At 44.1% G+C, this 19,999-nt stretch overlaps 1 protein-coding gene across 1 annotated transcript in view; it reads right to left on the reverse strand.

Annotated features, from left to right (window-relative positions):
• The window catches only part of LOC140738459 (gonadotropin-releasing hormone receptor-like), a 45,904-nt gene that overhangs the window by 5,751 nt on the left and 20,154 nt on the right, over window positions 1-19,999 (reverse strand). Inside the window, exon 2 of the mRNA XM_073065756.1 lies at window positions 2,988-3,195. Within this exon, the coding sequence (XP_072921857.1) occupies window positions 2,988-3,195 (208 nt within the window). The remainder of the gene's footprint in view (window positions 1-2,987; window positions 3,196-19,999) is intronic.

Raw genomic sequence — 19,999 nt, forward strand, 5'->3', positions numbered from 1 at the left:
CACTCCATCTAAACCCCTTGGTCTACGAAGATGCCAATCAATATTTGGGAAATTAAAATCTCCCACCAGGAGAATCCTGTTATTATTACATTTTTCTAGAATCTGTCTCCCTATCTTCTTCTCAATGTCCATGTTACTATTGGGTATAAAAACACCCAGTAGAGTTATTGACCCCTTCCTGGTTCTAACTTCCACCCACAGAGACTCAATGGACAATCCCTCCATGACTTGCTCCTTTTTCCACAGCCGTGACACTATCTCTGATAAGCAGTGCCATTTCCTTTCTGAAACATCTAAAGCTTGGCACTCTAAGTAACCATTCCTGCCCCCGAGTCATCTAAGTCTCTGTAATGGCCACAGCATCATAGCTCCAAGTACTGATCCACTCTCTAAGCTCATCCACTTTGTTCATGATGCTTCTTGCGTTAAAATAGACACATCTCAAATCATCGGTCTGAGCATATCCCTTCTCTATCACCTGCCTATCTACCCTTTCACACTGTCTCCAAGCTTTCTCTATTTGTGAGCCAACAGCTCCTTCCTCCGTCTCTTCAGTTCCCACCCCTCAGCAATTCTAGTCTAAACTCTCCCCAATAGTCTTAGCAAGCCTCCCTGTCAGGATATTGGTCCCCCTCAGATTCAAATGCAACCTATCCTTTTTGTACAGATCAGGACTGCCCCAAAAGAGGACCCAATGATCCAGAAATCTGAATCCCCGCCCCCTGCTCCAATCCCTCAGACATGCATTTATCCTCCACCTCACTCTATTCCTATACTCACTGTCATGTGGCACAGGCAGTAATCACGAGATTACTACCTTTGAAGTCCTACTTCTTAACTTCCTTTCTAACTCCCTGTAGTCTGTTTTCAGGACCTCCTCCCTTTTCCTGCCTATGTCGTTGGTACCAATATGTACCATGATCTTTGGCGGTTCACCTTCCCACTTCAGGATATCGTGGACGTGATCAGAAACCTCCTGAACCCTGGCACCTGGGAGACAAACTACCATTTGTGTTTCTTTCCTGCACCACAGAATCACCTGTCTGACCCCTAAATTATAGAGTCCCCTATTATTGCTGCCTTCTTTCTTTCCCTACCCTTCTGAGCCACAGGGCCAGACTCTGTGCCAGAGGCACGGCCGCTGTTGCTTCCCCCTAATAGGCCCTCCCCCCAACAGTACTCATACAAGAGTACTTATTGTTAAGGAGGACAGCCACAGGAGTACTCTCTAGTATCTGACTCTAGTATTCCCTCTCCTGACTGTTACCCACTTATCTGTCTCCCCAGGTCCCAGTGTTACTACTTGCCTATAGCTCCTCTCTATCACCTCCTCACTTTCCCTAACCAGATGAAGGTCATCGAGCTGCAGCCCGTTATTGCCGAAGCCCAAATGAGCCAAAGCCCTGCCACTCTGCCTCAGATCACTCCGTCGATGACCACTCCACTAGACAGTATGTCCCTTTTATGGCTGAACTTTCCCTGCTATTTAACTCACGATTGGTGCTCCATTTATAGCTGCTGATAGGCCACGTACAATGGAGAAACGCTCTCAAAGCTCCCTTTTTAAATAACTGTTGCCGACCTGTGAGAAATCCCTTTTTGTTAAATTCTGTTGACACCACTGATAGGCCATGTACAATGGTCTTTCAGAAACTATTGGACCCTGGCATGTTGCCAGAGGACTGGAAAATTGCAAATGTTACTCCACTGTTTAAGAAACGAGGAAGGCAGCAGAAAGGAAATTATAGACCAGTTAGTCTGACTATCATTGGGAATTCAATAGTTAAGGATGAGGTTATGGAAAACTTGGCGACACAGGACAAGATAAGACAAAGTCTGTATCATTTCAGTCAGGGAAAATCTTGCCTGACAAACCTGCTGGAATTATTTAAGGAGATTAGATGTAGGATAGAAAAAGGGATGCTTTGGATGTTGTATATTTGGACTTTCAGAAGACCTTCAACAAGGTGCCACACATGAGGCTGCTTACCAAGTTAAGAGCCCATGGTATTGCAGGAAAGTTTCTGGCATGATTAGAGCATTGGCTGATTGGTATGAGGTAGCAAGTGGGAATAGAAGGATCCTTTTCTGGTTAGCTGGCAATGATTAGTGGTGTTCTGCAGGGGTCATTGTTGGAACAGCTTCTTTTTATGCTGTATACCAATGATTTAGATGATGGAATGGATGGATTTGTTGCCAAGTTAGCAGATGATGTGAAGACTGGTGGAAGGGCTGTTAGTCTTGAGGGAACAGGTGGACTGCAGAAGTTAGATTAGGAGAATGGGCCAGGGTGGCAAATTAAATACAATGTTGCAAAATGCATTGGCATGCACTTTGGTAGTGGAAATAAATGTGCAGACTCTTCAAAGGAGGTTCACAAAAATTATTCCAATATTGAATGGTTTGTCATATGAAGAGCGTTAGATGTCTCTGAGCCTGTTTTGACTAGAATTCAGAAGACTGAGAGTTGACAGCATTGAAACCTATTGAATGGTGAAAAGCCTTGATAGAGTGGATGTGGAGAGGATGTTTACTATGGAGAGTTTAAGACCAGATGATACAGCCTAAGAATAGAAGGGTGTTCTTTTGGAACGGAGATGAGGAGAAATTTCCTTAGACAGAGAGTGGTGAATCTGTGGATTTCTTTGCCACAGGCAGCTGTGGATGTCAAGTCCTTATGTATATTTAAGGCAGAGGAAATGAATCAGTCATGATGAAATGGTGAAGAAACCCAATCTGCCAAATGGCCTAAAAGGGCCAAAGTGGCTTAGAAACTTCTCTAATCAGAACAGTTTATCAGATTACTTTTTATCCAAGTCTCATTAAAGAACTCTTATCTCTAGTTACCTGTAGTATTTAAATGTTCTCTTAATTTTGATGAATTAAGATTTTAAACTGAAAGACTAATTTGTCAATAATTAAATTATACCTTTTTAAAAATGAAACTCTACCCTATAAGTAAACAATGAGAAAGTTTGAGGACATACGATTGAAGTTTGGACGCAGATTATTTGTCATCTTGATGATTATTTTGAAGTTGCAGATCAGCATGATAATTAGCGGGATAACAAAGAGGAATCCAAAGGTGAAGAAGTTGTAGAAGGCCTTGTCCCATTGACCCTGAAAGCCTCCTAGAGTTGCACACTGTGAGAAGAAGCATGGTTCTGTGTAGTGGGTCATTCTGAAGAGCCATAGCTGCAAAAGTGAAAGAGAAAGAGAATCAAAATATGTTTACATCAAAGGTGGGCAAACAAATAGAGAAGATTCTTACAGGCAAGATTTATAAACAGTTGGGGAAATATATTCTTATTAGGGACAGTTAGCAAGCCTTTATGAAGGGCAATTCATGATTTATGAGCTTGATCAAATGCTTTGACAAAGTGACAAAACAGATTGATGTGGGTAGAGCAGTGGATGTGGCATATATAGATTTTATTAGGTACTTGACAAAATTTCCCCATGGAAAACTCATTCATAAAGTCACGAGGCATAAGAGTCATGGAAATTTGGCAACATAGATCAGAATTAGCTTGCCTACAGAGGACAGAAGACAGAGCATGGTAGTATTTGGAGTGTTTTATGCTTGGAGGTGCTAACCAGTGGTGTTCTGCAGGGATATGTTCTGAGAACTATGCTCTATGTGATGTTTATAAATAACAGATGAGGAAGTGGAAGAATGGATGAGTAAGTTTGCAGATGACACAAAGGTTTTTGGCATTATGGATAATATAGAAGGTAACAGTACGATATAGAGAGGATGCAGACGTGCTGAGAATTGGCAGATTGACAGAAAAGCATGAAGTGATACACTTTGATAGGTTTAACTGGAAGGCATAATAGGATTATGCCTTATGCCCTACAAAATTAATGTTAAGATTCTTAGCAGTGTGCAGAAACAGAGGGATTTTGGGGAAGTCTGTAAATCCCTTAAAGTTGTTGCACAAGTTGAGAAGGAGGTTAAGGTGAATGGTGTGTTGGCCTTCATTAGGTGAGGGATTAGACCACACTTAGAGTATTGTGTTTAGGTCTAGTTGCCTCATTATAGGAAGGATGTGGACACTTTAGCGAGCGTGCAGAGACTTACCAGTATGCTGCCAGTATTAGAGAGCATACCTTATGAGGATAGATTGAGAAAGCTATGCAGATGAAAGATGACTTGATAGAGCTCATAGTCTTGGACCATGTTACAGCTCACTATCAGGTGTGGGTAAGTGTGCCTGTTGAGTGTCTTCAGTTGAAAAATACAGATGGTAAACCACAACAGCACATTAGTGCAAGGGCTAAACACAAAATCTGCCCAAAAATTGTGAAAAAATAGTATTTACAAGTAGACAAATGAAATAGACAAATGGGAGATTTTAACTTTCCTAATATTGATTGATATCTCCTTAATGTAAGGGGTTTGGATGGGGAGGAGTTTGTTAGATGTGTTCAGGAAGGTTTCCTGACACAATTTGTAGATAAGCCAACTAGAGGAGAGGCTGTACTTGATCTGGCATTAGGAAATGAACTTGGTCAGGTGTCAGATCTCTCGGTGGGAGAGCATTTTGGAGGTAGTAACCACAATTCTATCTCTTTCACCATAGCACTGGAGAAGGATAGGAGTAGACAATTTGAAAAAACTGTTAATTGTGGTAGGGGGAATATGATACTATTAGGCAGGAACATGGGAGCATAAATTGGGAACAGATGCTCTCAGGGAAATGCATGGCAGAAATGTGGCAAATGTTCAGGGGATATTTACATGGAGTTCGGCTTAGGTATGCTCCATTGAGGCAAGGAAAGTATGGTAGAGTTAAAGAACCATGGTGTACAAAGTATGTAAAAAATCAAGAAGAAAAGAAACCCTTACGAAAGGTTCAAGAAACTAGATACTGTTAGAGCTCTATAAAATTACAAGGTTGCTAGGTAGGAGCTTAAGAATGGAATTAGGAGAGCCAGAAGGGGCCTTCAGAAGGCCTTGGTGAGCAGAATTAACATAGAAACATAGAAAACCTGCAGCACAATACTGTGCCAACAAAGGTCCACAAAGCTGTGCCGAACAGGTCCTTACCTTAGAACTACCTAGGCTTACACATAGCTCTCTATTTTTCTAAGCTCCATGTACCTATCCAGGAGTCTCTTAAAAGATCCTATTGTTTCCGCTTCCACTGCCGCCGCTGGCAGCCCATTCCACACACTCACCAGTCTCTGTGTAAAAAACTTACCCCTGACATCTCCTCTGTACCTACTTCCAAGCACCTTAAAACTATGCCCTCTCATGCTAGCCATTTCAGCCCTGGGAAAAAGCCTCTGACTGTCAAACGATCAATACCTCTCATTATCTTGTACACCTCTGTCAGGTCACCTCTCATCCTCTGTCAAGGAAAAAAGGCTGAGTTCACTCAACCTATTCTCATAAGGCACGTTGCCCAATTCAGGCAACATTCTTAGAAATCTCCTCTGCATCCTTTCTATGGTTTTCACGTTCTTCCTGTAGTGCGGCAACCAGTATTGAGCACAGTACTCCAAGTGGGGTCTGACCAGGGTCCTATATAGCTGCAACATTACCTCTCGACTCCTAAATTCAATTCCATGATGGGGTATGCATGGGGTACCTTATCAAATGCCTTGCTAAAATCTATATACACAACATCTATGGCTCTACCTTCATCAATGTGTTTAGTTGCAGCCTCAAAAAATTCAATCAGACTTGGAAGGCAACACCTGTCTTTGACAAAGCCATGCTGACGATGACGAATCATATTATACTTCTCCAAATGTTCATAAATCCTGCTTCTCAGGATCTTTTTCCATCAACTTAACAACCACTAAAGTGAGACTCACTGGCCTATAAATTCCTGGGCTATCTCTACTCCCTTTCTTGAATAAGGGAACAACATCTGCAACCCTCCAACCCTCTGGAACCTCTCCCGTCCTCATTGATGATGCAAAGATCATCGCCAGAGGCTCAGCAATCTCCTCCCTCACTTCCCACAGTAGCCTGGAGTTTATCCCATCCAATTAAGGAAAAGCCCAAGGAATTCTACAAGTATGTCAAGAGCAAGAGGATGAGCCGTGTGAGAATGGGACCAATCAGGTGCGGTAGTGAAAATGTATGCCTGGAGTCCTAGGAGGTACTTAATGAATACTTTTCTCCAGGAAAAATGACCTTGGCAATTGTGGGGATAGAAACACAGAAACATAGAAAACCTACAGCACAATACAGGCCCTTCGGCTCACAAGGTTGTGCAGAACATGTCCCCACCCTAGAAATTACTAAGCTTACCTACAGTCCTCTATTTTTCTAAGCTCCATGCACCTATCCAAAAGTCTCTTAAAATACCCTATTGTATTCGCTTCCATCACCTTTGCCGGCAGCCCATTCCATGCACTCACCACTTCCTGAGTAAAAAACTTACCCCTAACAGCTCCTCTGTACCTACTCCCCAGCACCTTAAACCTGTGTCCTATTGTGGCAACCATTTCAGCCCTTGGAAAAAGCCTCTGACTATCCACATGATAAATGCCTCTCATAATCTTATAAACCTCTATCAGGTCACCTCTCATCCTCTGTCGCTCCGAGGAGAAAAGGCCAAGTTCACTCAACCTATTCTCATAAGGCATGCTCCCCAATCCAGGCAACATCCTTGTAAATCTCCTCTGTGCCCTTTTTATGGTTTCCACATCCTTCCTGTAGTGAGGCGACCAGAACTGAGCACAGTACTCCAAGTGGGGTCTGACCAGGGTCCTATTTAGCTGCAACATTACCTCTCGGCTCCTAAATTCAATTCCACAACTGATGAAGGCCAATACACCGTACACCTTCTTAACCACAGAGTCAACCTGCGCAGCTGCTTTGAGCATCCTATTGACTTGTACCCAAAGTTTACTCTGATCTTCCACACTGCCAAGAGTCTTACCATTAATACTATGTTCTGCCATCATATTTGACCTACCAAAATGAACCACCTCATACTTATCTGGGTTGAACTCCATCTGCCATTTCTCAGCCCAGTTTTGCATCCTATCAATGTCCTGCTGTAACCTCTGACAGTTCTCCACACTATCCACAACACCCCCAACCTTAGTGTCTTCAGCAAACTTACTAACCCATCCCTCCACTTCCTCATCCAGGTCATTTATAAAAATCACGAAGAGTAAGGGTCCCAGAACAGATCCCTGAGGCACTCCACTGGTGACCGACCTCCATGCAGAATATGACCCGCCTACAACCACTCTTTGCCTTCTGTGGACAAGCCAGTTCTGGATCCACAAAGCCATGTCCCCTTGGATCCCATGCCTCCTTACTTTCTCAATAAGCCTTGCATGGGGTACCTTATCAAATGCCTTGCTGAAATCCATATACACTACATCTACTGCTCTTTCTTCATCAATATGTTTAGTCACATACTCAAAAAATTCAATCAGGCTCATAAGGCATGACTTGCCCTTGACAAAGCCTTGCTGACTATTTCTAATCATATTATACCTCTTCAAATGTTCATCAATCCTGCCTCTCAAGATCTTCTCCATCAACTTACCAACCACTGAGGTAAGATTCACTGATCTATAATTTAATGGTCTATCTCTACTCCCTTTCTTGAATAAAGGAACAACATCCGCAACCCTGCAATCCTCCGGAACTTCTCCCATCCCCACTGATGGTGCAAAGATCATTGCCAGAGGCTCAGCAATCTCCTCCCTCGCCTCTCACAATAGCCTGGGGTACATCTCATCCAGTCCTGGCGACTTATCCAACTTGATGCTTTCCAAAAGCTCCAGCACATCCTCTTTCTTAATATCTACATGCTCAAGCTTTTCAATCTGTTGCAAGTCATCACTATTATCACCACAAGCCTTTTCCATAGTGAATTCTGAAGTAAAGTATTGATTAAGTACCTCTGCTATTTCCTTCGGTTCCATACACACTTTCCCATGTCACATTTGATAGGTCCTATTCTTTCACGTCTTATCCTCCTGCTCTTCACATACTTGTAGTATGCCTTGGGGTTTTCCTTAATCCTGCCCACCAAGGCCTCCTCATGGTCCCTTCTGGCTCTCCTAATTTCCTTCTTAAGCTCCTTCCTGTTAGCCTTATAATCTTCTGGATCTCTAACATTACCTAGCTCTCTGTAAGCCATTCTTTTCTTCTTGACCAGATTTATTACAGCCTTTGTACACCAAATGGAGATGTACGTATGTATGGAGATGCCAATCTATGTTTGGGAAATTAAAATCTCCTATCACGACAACTCTGTTATTATTACACCTTTCCAGGATCTGTTTCCCTATCTGGCCGACTAGGGGGAATGCCATACTAGATCTAGTAATTAGGTAACGAACTGGGTCAGATCACAGATCTCTCAGTGGGTGAGCATCTGGGGGACAGTGACCACCGCTCCCTGGCCTTTAACATTATCATGGAAAAGGATAGAATCAGAGAGGCCAGGAAAATTTTTAATTGGGGTAGGGCAAATTATGAGGCTGTAAGGCTAGAACTTGTGGGTGTGAATTGGGATGATGTTTTTGCAGAGAAATGTACTATGGACATGTGGTTGATATTTAGGGATCTCTTGCAGGATATTAGGGATAAATTTGTCCTGGTGAGGAAGATAAAGAATGGTAGGGTGAAGGAACCATGGGTGACAAGTGAGGTGGAGAATCTAGTCAGATGGAAGAAGACAGCATACGTGAGGTTTAGGAAGCAAGGATCAGATGGGTCTATTGAGGAATATAGGGTAGCAAGAAAGGAGCTCAAGAAGGGGCTGAGGAGAGCAAGAAGGGGGCATGAGAAAGCCTTGGTGAGTAGGGTAAAGGAAAACCCCAAGGCATTCTTCAATTATGTGAAGAACAAAAGGATGACAGGAGTGAAGATAGGACCGATTAGAGATAAAGGTGGGAAGATGTGCCTGGAGGCTGTGGAAGTGAGCGAGGTCCTCAATGAATACTTCTCTCTGGTATTCACCAATGAGAGGGATCTTGAAGATGGTGAGAACAATATGAGTGAGGTTCTGGAGCATGTTGATATTAAGGGAGAAGAGGTGTAAGAGTTGTTAAAATATATTAGGACGGATAAGTCCCCGGGGCCTGACGGAATATTCCCCAGGCTGCTCCATGAGCCGAGGGAAGAGATTGCTGAGCCTCTGGCTAGGATCTTTATGTCCTCGTTGTCCACTGGAATAGTACCGGAGGATTGGAGGGAGGCAAATGTTGTCCCCTTGTTCAAAAAAGGTAGTAGGGATAATTCGGGTAATTATAGACCAGTGAGCTTTACTTCTGTGGTGGGAAAGCTGTTGGAAAAGATTCTTAGAGATAGAATCTATGGGCATTTAGAGAATCATGGTCTGATCAGGGACAGTCAGTATGACTTTGTGAAGGGCAGATCATGTCTAACAAACTTGACAGAGTTCTTTGAGGAGGTCATCAGGCATATAGATGAGGGTAGTGCAGTGGATGTGATCTACATGGAATTTAGTAAGGCTTTTGACTAGGTACAACATGATAGGCTTATTCAGAAAGTCAGAAGGCATGGGATCCAGGGAAGTTTGGCCAGGTAGATTCAGAATTGGCTTGCCTGCAGAAAGCAGAGGGTCGTGGTAGAGGGAGTACATTCAGATTGGAGGGTTGTGACTAGTGGTGTCCCAGAAGGATTTGTTCTGGGACCTCTACTTTTCGTGATTTGTATTAATGACCTTGATGTAGGGGTAGAAGGGTGGGTTGGCAATTTTGCAGACAACACAAATGTTGGTGGTGTTGTGGATAGTGTTGAGGATTGTTGAAGATTGTAGAAAAACATTGATAGGATGCAGAAGTGGGCTGAGAAGTGGCAGATGGAGTTCAACCGGGAGAAGTGTGAGGTGGTACACTTTGGAAGGACAAACTCCAAGGCAGAGTACAAAGTAAATGGCAGGATACCTGGGAGTGTGGAGGAGCAGAGGGATCTGGGGGTACATGTCCACAGATCCCTGAAAGTTGCCTCACAGGTAAATAGGGCAGTTAAGAAAGCTTATGGGGTTTTAGCTTTCATAAGTCGAGGGATAGAATTTAAGAGTCACTGGGTAATGATGCAGTTCTATAAAACTCTGGTTAGGCCACACTTGGAGTACTGTGTCCAGTTCTGGTGGCCTCACTATAGGAAGGATGTGGAAACATTGGAAAGGGTACAGAGGAGATTTACCAAGATGCTGCCTGGTTTAGAGAGTATGCATTATGATCAGAGATTAAGGGAGCTTGGGCTTTACTCTCTGGAGAGAAGGAGGATGAGAGGAGACATGATAGAGGTATACAAGATATTAAGAGGAATAGATAGAGTGGACAGCCAGCGCCTCTTCCCCAGGGCACCACTGCTCAATACAAGAGGACATGGCTTTAAGGTAGGGGGAGGAAAGTTCAAGGGGGATATTAGAGGAAGGTTTTTTACTCAGAGAGTGGTTGGTGCATGGAATGCACTGCCTGAGTCAGTGGTGGAGGCAGATACACAAGTGAAATTTAAGAGACTACTAGACAGGTATATGGAGGAATTTAAGGTGGGGGGTTATATGGGAGGCAGGGTTTAAGGGCCGGTACAACACTGTGTACTGAATGGCCTGTACTGTGCTGTATTGTTCTATATTCTATGTTCTACCTGCTCCTCGGTATCCCTGTTACTATTGGGCGGCCTATAAAAAACACCCAGTAAAGTTATTGACCCCTTTCTGTTCCTAATCTCCACCCACAGAGACTCGTAGACAATCCCTCCATGGCGTACTCCTTTTCTGCAGCCGTGACAATATCTCTGATCAACAGTGACACGCCCCCACCTGTTTTGCCTCCCTCCCTGTCCTTTCTGAAACATCTAAAACCTGGCACTTGAACTAACCATTCCTGTCCCTGAGCCATCCAAGTCTCTGTAATGGCCATCACATCACATCCACGCTCTAAGCTCATCTGCTTTGTTCACAATACTCCTTGTGTTAAAATAGACACATCTCAAACCTTCGGTCCCTTCTCTAACACCTTCCTCACATGCTGTCTCCTATCTTTCTCTATTTGAGAGCCAGACGCCTCTTCACCAGTCTCTTCACTTTGGCACCTGAGAACATTCCTATCACATACAAACCTTTGATTTCTGTCCACACAAGCAGTCCTTGCATGACCTTTATCCTCCTCCACCTCACCATCTGCTCTAACGCTCTGGTTCCCCTCCCCCTGCAAATTTAATTTAAACCCCCTGGAGCAGCACTAGCTAACCTACCCACAAGGATGTTAATCCCCTTCCAGTTCAGGTGCAAACTGTCCCGTCGGAACAGGTCCCACCTTCCCTGGAACAAAGCCCAATTATCCAGAAACATAAAACCCTCCCTCCTGCACCATCTCCTTAGCCATGTATTTAGCTGCATTATCTTCCTATTTCTAGTCTAACTAGCATGTGGCATGGGGAGCAGCCCTGAGATTGTAACCCTGCAGGTCCTGTCCTTCAACTTTGAACTTAACTCCCTAAACTCTCTTTGCAGGACCTCCTCCTTCTTCCTATCCACGTCACTGGTCCCTACATGGAACACGACATCTGGCTGCTCACCTTCTGTCCTGAGAATACCAAGAACTCGATGCGAGATATCGCGGACCTTGGCATCAGGGAGGCAACAGACCATCCGAGATTCTCAATCTCTTCCTCAGAATCTCTTGTCTGTCCCCCTAACTATCAAATCCCTTATCACTACTACTCTCTTCTTTTCCATTTTCAGTCTTGGTGCCAGAGACGCAACCACAGCAATTTGTCCCTGGTAGGTCGTCCCCACCAACAGTATCCAAAATGGTATACTTATTGTTGATGAGAACGGCCACAGGTGTGCTCTGCTCTTCCTGTCTATTCCCCTTTCCTCTCCTGACAGTCCCCCAGGTACCTACAGCAGACTGAAACAACATTAAGAAAGAGGATGTGTTGGACCTTTTGAAAAGAATTAAATTAGACAAGACACCAGGGCCGGAGGAGCTATATCCCAGGATACTATGGGAAGAGAGGGAGGAGGTTGCTGAGCCTCTTGTGATGATCTTTGTGTCATCAATAAGGATGGAAGAAGTACTGGAGGATTGGAGGGTTGCAAATGTTGTTGCCTTGTTAAAGAAAGAGAGTAGAGATAACCCATGAAATTATAAACCAGTGAGTCTGACTTCAGTGGTGGGCAAGATGTTGGAGAAGATCCTGAGATGCAGGATTTATGTGGATTGGGAGAGACATAATCTGATTAAGGGTATTCAGTATAGCTTTGTCAAGGGCAGGCCATGCCTTATGAGCCTCATTGAATTCTTTGAGGAAGTAAAAAAATACATTGATGAAGTTAGATCAGTAGATGTACTTATATGGATTTCAGTAAGGCATTTGATAAAGCTCCCCATGCAAGGTTCCTTCAGAAAGTAAGGAGGCTTTGGATCTAAGAAGACCTTGCTTCATGGATCCAGAATTCGCTTGCCTACAGAAGGCAAAGGGTGGTTGTAGCAGGTTCATATTCTGTATGGAGTTTGATGACCAGTGGTGTTCCACAAGGATCTGTTCTGGGGCCTTTCCTCTTAGTGATTTTTATAAATTATCTAGATGAAGAAGTAGAAGGGTGAGTTAGTAAGTTTGCTGATGACACAAAGGTTGGGGCTGTTGTGGATAGTCTGGAGGGTTGTCAGAGGTTAAGGACATTGATAGGATGCAGCACTAGGCTGAAAAGTGGCACATAGAGTTCAACCAAATAAGTGTGAAGTGGTTCATTTTGGTAAGTCCAGTTTGAAGACAGAATATGATATAAATGGTAAGACTTTTGGCAGTGTGAAGGATCTTACAGATCTCGGGGTCCATGTTGATAGGACACTCAAAGCTGCTGCGCAGGTTGACAGTGTTGTTAAGAAGGTGTATGGTGTGTTGGCATTCATCAACTGTGGGACTGAATTCAAGAGCCATGAGGTAATATTACAACTGTATAAGACCTTGGTCAGACCACTTGAAGTACTGTGTTCAGTTTACTACAGGAAGTATGTGGATACTATAGAGAGAGTGCAGAGGAGATTTACATGGATGTTGCCTAGATTGGAGGGTGTACCTTATGAGTATAGGTTGAGCGAACTTGGCCTTTTCTCCTTGGAGCAATGGAATATGAGAGGTGAACTAATAGAGGTGCATAAGATGATGAGGGGTATTGATCATGCGGATAGCCAGAGGTCATTCCCCAGGGCTGAAATGGCTAACATGAGGGGGCATAGTTTTAATGTGCTTGAAAATAGGTACCGAGAAGATGTCAGAGGTAAGTTTTTCACACAGAGATTGGTGGGTGTGTGGAATGCACTGTTGGCAGCAGTGGTGGAAGCGAATACAATAGGGTCTTTTAAGAGCCTCTTAGATAGACACATAGAAAACCTACAGCACAATACAGGCCCTTTGGCCCACAAAGACATGCTGAACATGTCCTTACCTTAGAAAATATCACAGAACCATAGAACACGACAGCACAGAAAACAGTCCATTTGGCCCTTCTAGTCTGTGCCGAAACTTTGTTCCGCTAGTCCCATTGACCTGCACCCAGTCCATAACCCTCCAGACCTCTCCCATCCATGTAGCTATCCAATTTATTCTTAAAACTTAAGAGTGAGCCTGCATTTACCACGTCAGATGGCAGCTCGTTCCACACTCCTATCACTCTCTGAGTGAAGAAGTTCCCCCTAATATTCCCCCTAAACCTTTCCCCTTTCACCCTAAAGCTGGCGAGCACTGTGAGGGTCATGTTTTTTGACTTCTCCAGTGCGTTCAATACCATTCGCCCTGCTCTGCTGGGTGAGAAGCTGACAGTGATGCAGGTGGATGCTTCCCTGGTGTCATGGATTATTGATTACCTGACTGGCAGACCACAGTACGTGCACTTGCAACACCATGTGTCAGACAGAGTGGTCAGCAGCACTGGGGCTCCACAGGGGACATTCCTGTCTCCCTTTCTCTTCACCATCTACACCTCAGACTTCAACTACTACACAGAGTCTTGCCATCTTCAGAAGTTTTCTGATGACTCTGCCATAGTTGGATGCATTAGCAAGGGAGATGAGGCTGAGTACAGGGCTACGGTGGGAAACTTTGTCACATAGTGCGAGCAGAATCATCTGCAGCTTAATGTGAAAAAGACTAAGGAACTGGTGGTGGACCTGAGGAGGGCTATGGCACCGGTGACCCTTGTTTCCATCCAAGGGGTCAGTGTGGACATGGTGGAGGATTACAAATACCTGGGGATATGAATTGACAATAAACTGGACTGGTCAAAGAACACTGAGGCTGTCTACAAGAAGGGTCAGAGCCGTCTGTATTTCCTGAGGAGACTGAGGTCTGTTAACATCTGCCGGACAATGCTGAGGATATTCTATGAGTCTGTGGTGGCCAGTGCTATCATCTTTGCTGTTGTGTGCTGGGACAGCAGGCTGAGGGTAGCAGACACCAACAGAATCAGCAAACTCATTCGTTAAGGCCAGTGATGTTGTTGGGGTGGAACTGGACTCTGACGGTGGTGTCTGAAAAGAGGATGCTGTCCAAGTTGCATGCCATTTTGGACAATGACTCTAATCCACTCCATAATGTACTGGTTAGGCACAGGAGTACATTCAGCCAGAGACTCATTCCACTGAGATGTAACACTGAGCGACATAGGAAGTCATTCCTGCCTGTGGCCATCAAACTTTACAACTCCTCCTTCAGAGTGTGAGACACCCTGTGCCAATAGGCTGGTCCTGGACTTATTTCTACTTGGCATGATTAACTTATTATTATTTAATTATTTATGGTTTTATATTGCTATATTTCTACACTATTCCTGGTTGGTGCGGCTGTAACGAAACCCGATTTCCCTCGGGATCAATAAAGTATGTCTGTCTGTCTGTCCTCTTGTATTTATCTCCCCTAATCTAAGTTGAAAGAGCCTACTCGCATTTACTCTGTCTATACCCCTCATAATTTTGTATCAAATCTCCCCTCATTCTTCTACACTCCAAGGAATAAAGTCCTAACCTGTTCCATCTTTCCCTGTAACTCAACTCCTGAAGACCAGGCAACATCCTTGTAAATCTTCTCTGCACTCTTTCAATCTTACTGATATCCTTCCTATAGTTAGGTGACCAGAACTGCACACAATACTCCAAATTTGGCCTCAACAATGTCTTATACAACCTCACCATAACATCCCAACTCCTATACTCAATACTTTGATTTATGAATGCCAGGATGCCAAAAGCCTTCTTTACAACCCTGTCTACCTGTGACGCCACTTTCAGGGAATTATGTATCTGAACTCCCAGATCCCTTTATTCCTCCGCACTCCTCAGTGCCCTACCATTTATGTGTATGTCCTACCTTGATTTGTCCTTCCAAAATACAACACCTCACACTTGTCTGCATTAAATTCCATCTGCCATTTCCTGGCCCATTTTTCCCAGTTGGTCCAGATCCCTCTGCAAGCTTTGAAAGCCTTCCTCACTGCCCCTAACACCTCCAATCTTAGTGCCATCAGCAAACTTGCTGATCCAATTTACCACATTATCATCTAGATCATTGATATAGGCAACAAACAACAATGGTCCCAGCACAGCTCCGAGGCACACCACTAGTCACAGGCCTCCAGTCTGAGAAGCAATCATCCACTACCACTCTTTGTCTTCTCCCACACAACCAATTTTGAATCCAGCTTACAACCTCTCCATGGATACCAAGTGTCTGAACCTTCTGAACTAACCTCCCATGTGGGACCTTGCCTTACTAAAGTCCATGTAGACAACATCCACAGCCTTTCCTTCATCTATTTTCTTGGTAGCCACTTCGAAAAACTCTACAGGATTCTATGATGCACAAGGCCATGCAGACTATCCTTAAACAGCCTTTGGCTGTCCAAATACTTGTATATCTGATCTCTCAGAACATCGTCCAATAATTTACCTACTACTGATGTCAGGCTCACTGGCCTGTAATTACCTGGTTTACTTTTGGAGCCTTTTTTAAACATGAGCTATCCTCCAATCTTTCGGCACCACACTCGTGGCTAAGGACATTTTAAATATTTTTGCCAGGGCCCCTGCAATTTTTACACTAGTCTCTCTCGAAGCCTGAAGAAATATTATGCCAGGCCTGGGGGATTGCTTTTATTCGCTGTAATCTATGGCCACTTCCAGGACAGTGGCAAAATACGTCATATGTGGAAGGGCATCCAGGACATCACCAATTACAGGACAACATCATCTGACTGTGTGGGTGATGCCTCCCTCCCAGATGCGCTGAATAACTTCTACACCCGTTTTGAGGCAGAAAATGACGCGGTGGCGAGGAAATCCACCCCCCACTACAAATGACCAGGTGCTTTGTCTCACTGTGGCCGATGTGAAAAGAATCCTGTGCAGGGTCAACCCACGGAAGGCTACTGGACCAGACAACATCCCTGGTAGAGTGCTCAGAGGATGTGCAGACCAGCTAGTAGATATTCTCAGACTTCTTCAATATTTCCCTGAGTAGCGCCACCGTTCCAACATGCTTCAAGGCCGCCACCATCGTCCCCATGCCAAAGAAGTCTTCAGTGTCTTGCCTAAATGACTACCATCCCGTTGCACTCACATCCATCATCGTGAAGTGTTTCGAGAGGCTCATCATGACGCATATCAAGACCCTGCTGCCCCCCTTACTGGACCCCCTGCAGTTTGCGTACTGTTCCAACCGCTCAACAGAAAATGCCATTGCCATTACCCTCCACCTGGCCTTAACCCACCTGGACAAAAAAGACACGTACGTTCAAATGCTGTTTATAGACTTCAGTTCAGCATTCAACACAACCACCCCTCAGAAACTGATTGGAAAGCTGAGCCTACTGGGCCTGAACACCTCCCTCTGCAACTGGATCCTAGACTTCCTGACTGGGAGATCTCAGTCAGTCCGGATCAGGAGCAGCATCTCCAACACCATCCCACTGAGCATGGGGGCTCCCCAGGGTTGCGTGCTCAGTCCACTGCTGTTCACCCACGACTGTGCTGCAACACACAGCTTGAACCATATCATCAAGTTCGCCGATGACACGACTGTGGTGGGTCTCATCAGCAAGAAAGACGAGTCAGCTTACAGAGAGGAGGTGCAGCATCTAATGGACTGGTGCAGAGCCAACAACCTGTCTCTGAATGTGAACAAAACAAAAGAGATGGTTGTTGACTTCAGGAGGGCATGGAACGACCACTCTCCACTGAACATCGACGGCTCCTCGGTAGAGATCGTTAAGAGCACCAGATTTCTTGGTGTTCACCTGGCAGAGAATCTCACCTGGTCCCTCAACACCAGCTCCATAGCAAAGAAAGCCTAACAGCGTCTCTACTTTCTGCGAAGGCTGAGGAAAGTCCATCTCTCACCCCCCATCTTCATCGCATTCTAATGGGGTTGTATTGAGAGCATCCTGAGCAGCTGCATCACTGCCTGGTTCGGAAATTGCACCATCTCGGATTGCCAGACCCTGCAGCGGAGAGTGAGGTCAGCTGAGAAGATCATCGAGGTCTCTCTTCCCGCTATTACAGACATTTACACCACACGCTACACCCGCAAAACTAACAGCATTGTGAAGGACCCCACGTACCCTTCATACAAACTCTTTACCCTCCTGACATCTGGGAAAAGGCACCGAAGCATTCGGGCTCTCACGACCAGACTATGTAACAGTTTCTTCACCCAAGCTACCCAGAGCCTGGACTGACACCTTACTGCCTTGTTGTCCTGTTTATTATTTATTGTAATGCCTGCACTGTTTTGTGCACTTTATGCAGTCCTGGGTAGGTCTGTAGTCCAGTGTAGTTGTTTTTTTTTTCTCTCTGTGTTGTTTTTTACATAGTTCAGTCTAGTTTTTGTATTGTGTCATGTAACACCATGGTCCTGAAAAACATTGTCTCATTTTTACTATGTACTGTACATAGCAGTTATGGTTGAAATGACAATAAAAGTAACTTGACTTGACTTGTAAGGCAGCAAGCACCTCTTCCTCTTTAATCTCTATATGTTCCATGACACTACTGCTTGTTTCCCTTCCTTCCAGTTTCCTGAGTAAATACTGATGCAAAATAACTGTTTAAGATCTCCCCATCTTGTGATGCTCCACACATAGATGACCACTCTGATCTTCTAGAGGACCAATTTTGTCCCTTACTATCTTTCACTCTTAATATACTTGTAGAAACCCTTCGGGTTTACCTTCACATTATCTGCCAAAGCAATCACAAGTCTTCATTACTTAGGCTTACCCATAGTCCTCTATTTTTCTAAGCTTCATGTACCTATCCAAAAGTGTCTTAAAAGACCCTATTGTATCTGCCTCCACCACCGTCACTGGCCACCCATTCCATGCACTCAGCACACACTGCGTAAAAAACTTACCCCTGACATCTCCTCGGTACCTACTTCCAAGCACCTTAAAACTGTGCCCTCTTCTACTAGCCATTTCAGCCCTGGGAAAAAGCCTCTGACTATCCACATGATCAATGCCTCTCATCATTTTATACACCTCTATCAGGTCACATCTCATCCTCCATCGCTCCAAGGAAAAAAGGCCGAGTTTACTCAACCTATCCTCATAAGGCATGCTCCCCAATCCAGGCAACTTCCTTGTAAATCTCCTCTGCACCCTTTCTATGGTTTCCACATCCTTCTTGTAGTGAGGTGACCAGAACTGAGCACAGTAGCTTGGTATATGTAGCTTAGGGAAATACGGGGCTATGCGCTAGAGAAATTCTAGGCAATTTCTAGAGTAGGTTATGTGGTCTGCACAGCATTGTGGGCTGAAGGGCCTGTAATGTGCTGTAATTTTCTATGTTCTGTGTTCTATGAAAACAAACATGTATGTACAAAAAATTACAAATATACAGAGGCTTTCTCTACGACACACTTTGTCGTTAACTTTCCAATGTAACTATTCACCAACTATCAAATCCAACTTCCACATCTCTCTAGCAAAGCCAGACTGAGCAGTTAAATTTTCCTCCACCTAGTCTAGAAGGAACAGGAAATTGTACTGTTGGTTTGGGGGAGATGGGGTGGGGATCAAGTGACCAATAGAGCTGCCTCACCACTCTGCCTACCTTCCTTTCCTTTCGATGGGAAGATGATTGGAAAACATGCTTAGACGGGAAGACGGGATTTATGAGTACTTGGTGAAGCATAGTCTGATGAGCTATGTTCCCTTTAAGCTGTGCATGTGTGTGTGCGCACACATGTTTTTCAACCAGCGCACAAAGGAAATTAATATGTGCACAAAAAGTTAGTTACCTAAAATAATGTAATAATTAATAATTGTACTTATTGAAAATAATCTTTTATCTAACTGTTTCTGTTAACTAGTTAGTCGGTTTTTCAAATACCACAATGCATGCCACTAATTTACGTCACCTCACCTTTCCTATTCCGGTTTGTACAGCTGCATCACGGCGGCAGCCATCTTTGGCGGACAGTGTTCATATCATAAAGTTTACAAAGATCTGTTTCAAATCTTGTAGATAGCTTACTAAGTTTTTATTGAAAAAAATATTGATTCACTATGTTGAATTCAAATGAAGCGAAGGGCGTGAAGCGCAAAAGAACTGCAAATTTGGCAAGTAAATCGCATTTGGAAGGTGTACAAAAGCTCAGGCAGCAGAACCTGTCATTACCCATTACAGGAGTGCTACATATGTTACGGTTGAGTGCAGATGAGCGAGAGCGAAAATGATCAAACCCAGAGGAGATCAAAGTTCTTATCAACAGTGTGTTGTTAGCTGTTAAAATGAATAACTCTTTACATTCAGTTCAACACATTAATGAACATATGGAAAAGTATGTTCAACTCCCAGACAGCTGGCAAAGCAAAAATTATGCATTCAAATTTTTGGAGACTATCAACTATATTGTTTAGAAAGACATGTTTGAAGAAATAGCATCAGCAGATTCTCACACATTAGCAGTTGATGAAACCACAGACATATCTGTCAACAAATGTCTCATTCTGTACTTCAAATTCAATTCTAAAGATTG

This window comes from Hemitrygon akajei, chromosome 2 (genome assembly GCF_048418815.1).
Source record: "Hemitrygon akajei chromosome 2, sHemAka1.3, whole genome shotgun sequence".
NCBI lineage: Eukaryota > Metazoa > Chordata > Chondrichthyes > Myliobatiformes > Dasyatidae > Hemitrygon > Hemitrygon akajei.